Raw genomic sequence first — 3,648 nt, 5'->3', positions numbered from 1 at the left:
CACACACACACACACACACACTGCGTTTGTTTATGGTAACAAGGGAGATGATGCTCTGGTCTGCTTTCAGAATCTTACTATATGTAAATAAAGTTAATGAATCAAATATTAAATAATAAATCAATAAATACTTGTAAGTGTGTTTCATGGTATATAATAATTAAGGAGTAATACTATTTATTTATTTATTTATTTGTTGATATAATCTAATCAGTTGGTCCTTGAGTCCAGGGGAACGTTTGTGTTCCTCCAAGGTGTTACGGAGATATCATGTTCACAAGGTTCACCACAACCTTAACCTTTGACCTTTGACGGCCAAAATCTAATCAGTTCATCCTCGTGTCCTTGTGAATGTTTGCGCCAAATTTGGAGAAATTCCGTCGAGGCGTCACTGAGAGACGCCTCCGGCTCCGACTGCCGCCGCCGCTGAGACGTAAAAATAACGAAAGGAGTTTTCAAACATTTTTTAAGCTGTTAACAATCATTTTGTTTTAAGACATTATTTATATATTTATACAGTATATATATATATATATATATATATATATATATTGTTTTTTTGTTTACACCAAGACTGTACTTTCTTGCTTAAGACTTGCAGTACAGGAACCATACACTACCTTACTGCTTATACTTTATACTTACATATTTAAACACACTCACTCTTTCAGGTAAACCAATCAGATCCTGCCACGATCTCCGTCAGCCAATCATCTCACTGGAGTCAGACTCTCTTGTTTTAGCATCAGATCGACACAAACCTAATTTTAAATAACTGAAGCAATGGCCGTCTTCGCTCCCCTCTCCTCACCTGCTGCTCTCTACCTTCACCTGTCTGCTGCTTGGTGCTGGGCAGGTGGTGCACAGTGGATTTATCAGAGCTTAAAAACATCTGTGTCGGGAGCGTTAATCTATGTTACAGGTGTGCGTTTTTCTCCGGTGAAGCTCGCGGGTGGAGGCACTAAAGAAAATGTAAGATGGTAAAGAAAGGAATTGGTTTTTGGAGCAGAGAGGGGCTGAGGGAACAAGCACCCTGTAATAAAGCGGAGTAAGGTCAGCAGACTCCCCATGTGACAGCACACCGCCCTGGATTAGCCGCTGTAAGCCTATTAAAGTGGTTTGGGACTGGGTGGGCCAGCGCACACTACACTTCACTCCCTGCACACAGTGGTGCAGGGTGGCCAGTTTGAGACTGGGAGGTCACGCTTCCACAACAGGCCACGTGTCCTTGACCGAGAGACTCTCCCTGTATAATCAGCTATATTCATGAATTTGAATGTGAAGTGTGTTGTTGCAAATTCCCATTTAGAATAATTTAAAAAACATTTAGAATAATGTCCCACATCGCGACACGTCTTCGGTCAGATTCAGAGCAGAGTAGCCTTGTCACATTATTTATCTCCCTGTACATTAAATCTAAAATGATCCAGGTTTATGATTCTCCATGTTTGTGCAAGTCTGTCGTTGACTCATCCACTGCAGAAATACTGACCGGAGCAGCTTTACCTGATGCTCTGCTCTCAACAGGCCGCACAAAAAGATGGACGTCGCCTCTATGATGTCACCCACAGGTTTCTGAAGCTCAGAGTGAGCTGCTCCACCTTCACCATCTTGGCAGTGCCTGACTCCGTCCACTGTTTATGTACCAGGCTGTAAACATGTTTATTTCTGCTGTAAAGTTGGACATTTTAACACGGGAGTCTATGGGGATTGACTCACTGTTGGAGCCAGACTCTAGTGGCCGTTAGAGGAACTGCAGGTTTCGGTTCTTCAGTGTCGGCTTCATTTTGGTTGATGCTTGTTTCAGCTGCAGAGAATATTTTCTTTTCTACTCGGATGTGTTTTTAAAAGCCTGCAATCGTCTTACTCAGCAGAACTTATGGGAGCTATTTGTAGGTTTTGCTACTGCTACATGGCTAACGTTAGCATTAACAGTTGTTTACTTATCACTCCTTGCCATAGCTCCAGCCATTATTCCGTTTACAAGACAAGAGGTTGTAATACATTCTCTGATCAGCTACTTATTTACACTGGACACTGCAGCGACTCGGTATCGGAAAGTGACGAGACAGTCCGACCGGGCCTGAGCTGGCTAGTTAGCATGCTAACTTCAATTCAAGAAAAGTGAGCAAAGGAATAAAGTTTGATGCTGAACTCATAACATTTCTTCTAGACTGGTAAGTAAACAGTTAATGCTAATGTTAGCTATGTAGCAATAGCATAAACTTACAACTTCACAACTCCTTCAATGCAAATCAAGTGTCTGGGCTCATTTACAACCATTAAAATGCAGTGAAGATAAACTTTCCACCTAAGGGTGATGCAATATGTTATTGATGTTAACTGTAATATTTAAAAAATGAAATATGGAAATTATGTATAAATCATTATTCACTATAATATGATGGCACGTTTGGCCTTGTGGATCTATTAACTGTAACTGTTGATCTTTATGGTCACTGACTCTCTCCACCTCCCTAAACTCCTTAGAGTCCAATTCATTTGCTAAAAAGAAAGCAAAACAACAAAGAGACAAACTCAAAACGGTAAATGTGAATTTGTCTGGAGATAGATGTAATATTGTTATTTCTGATATTGTGGCAGCGCTGTTTCCACAGTAACATGCATTAAACACCAAGACAACAAGGAAGTGTTGCTTTGTAGTGATTTTAATTCTTCAGTTTACAGTGAAGAGAATCGGACATTCAGACACAAAGTCAAGGAAAACTAAATGAAAAGAGATTTTAATGAATGGAGTTAAGATATGTTCACATCTTCCCTCCCTCCCGTGGCTCCAGGTAGCCGTCCGGCGGCAGCAGAGGGCTGAAGCGAAGCAGCGGCAGGTCCATGGCCGGGCAGCGCTCCTTCACCTGGGGCCAGCCCTCTCTGGGGCCCCGGGCGGGCAAGGGTGGTGGGGGCAGGTCGGCGTCATGGGGGCTGGAGTAGCCGTCGTGATGATGGTGCTGGTTGTTGTTGGGGTCAGGAGGAGAGACGCTGCTGCTGCTGTGGCAACGGACCAGGAACATCCCCCGGTGGTGGCGGCGGTACAGCGCGCCGGCCGCCGCCAGCAGCATCAGGATGAAGGAGCTGAGCAGGAAGAAAAGCACGTAGATGCCTTTAGTCTCAGCCGACAGGCCTGAGCCGCAACCTGCAGGCAAATGACAGGAAGTCAGCAGCTGGTCACCTCTGGACTTTCCGTTTTGTTGATCTCAAATAAAGCAGTAGAGCCGCGTACCTGCGGCCGCCACGTCCATACACACGGTTCCTCCTGATCCCAGACGGGACTGGTCCAGGAAGCCCGGCCTGCAGCGACACGAGTACGAGCCGAACTGGTTCACACAGTCTGCGTTCACATCACACAGCACCAGCTGGGTCCCACACTCGTTTACATCTGAAACACACACGTTTCAATGTCTAGGCTGAATCTGACAGACATGAAACTAAAATCACCTCCTCGTGGTCGTATCCCTCCGCCGCTCAGACTAGTTCCAGGTTATAGTCTGTTTATCCAGAGTCATAAAATATCAAACATTTGTGTGAAATTTGTGTGTGTGTGTGTGTGTGTGTGTGTGTGTGTGTGTGTGTAGATTTGATTTCGTTCCGACGGCTCCGGCTCTGCCGTACCTGCGGTCGACACGGAGACGATGA

General features: G+C 44.7%; 1 protein-coding gene across 1 annotated transcript in view; it reads right to left on the bottom strand.

The window, feature by feature from the left end:
* Window positions 1–2,669: 2,669 nt before the first annotated feature.
* The window catches only part of LOC111651810 (uncharacterized), a 6,285-nt gene continuing 5,306 nt past the window's right edge, over window positions 2,670–3,648 (bottom strand). The window contains exons 4-5 of the mRNA XM_087172805.1: window positions 3,236–3,391; window positions 2,670–3,148 (exon numbers count right to left, since the gene is read on the bottom strand). Coding sequence (XP_087028931.1) covers window positions 2,769–3,148; window positions 3,236–3,391 — 536 coding nt within the window. The 3' untranslated portion in view covers window positions 2,670–2,768. The remainder of the gene's footprint in view (window positions 3,149–3,235; window positions 3,392–3,648) is intronic.

This window comes from Seriola lalandi, unplaced genomic scaffold (assembly GCF_002814215.2).
Source record: "Seriola lalandi dorsalis isolate HSWRI2012SDOR001 ecotype SW California unplaced genomic scaffold, Sedor1 jcf7180002053791, whole genome shotgun sequence".
Lineage (NCBI taxonomy): Eukaryota > Metazoa > Chordata > Actinopteri > Carangiformes > Carangidae > Seriola > Seriola lalandi.
This window is presented reverse-complemented; position numbering and strand designations above follow the sequence as displayed.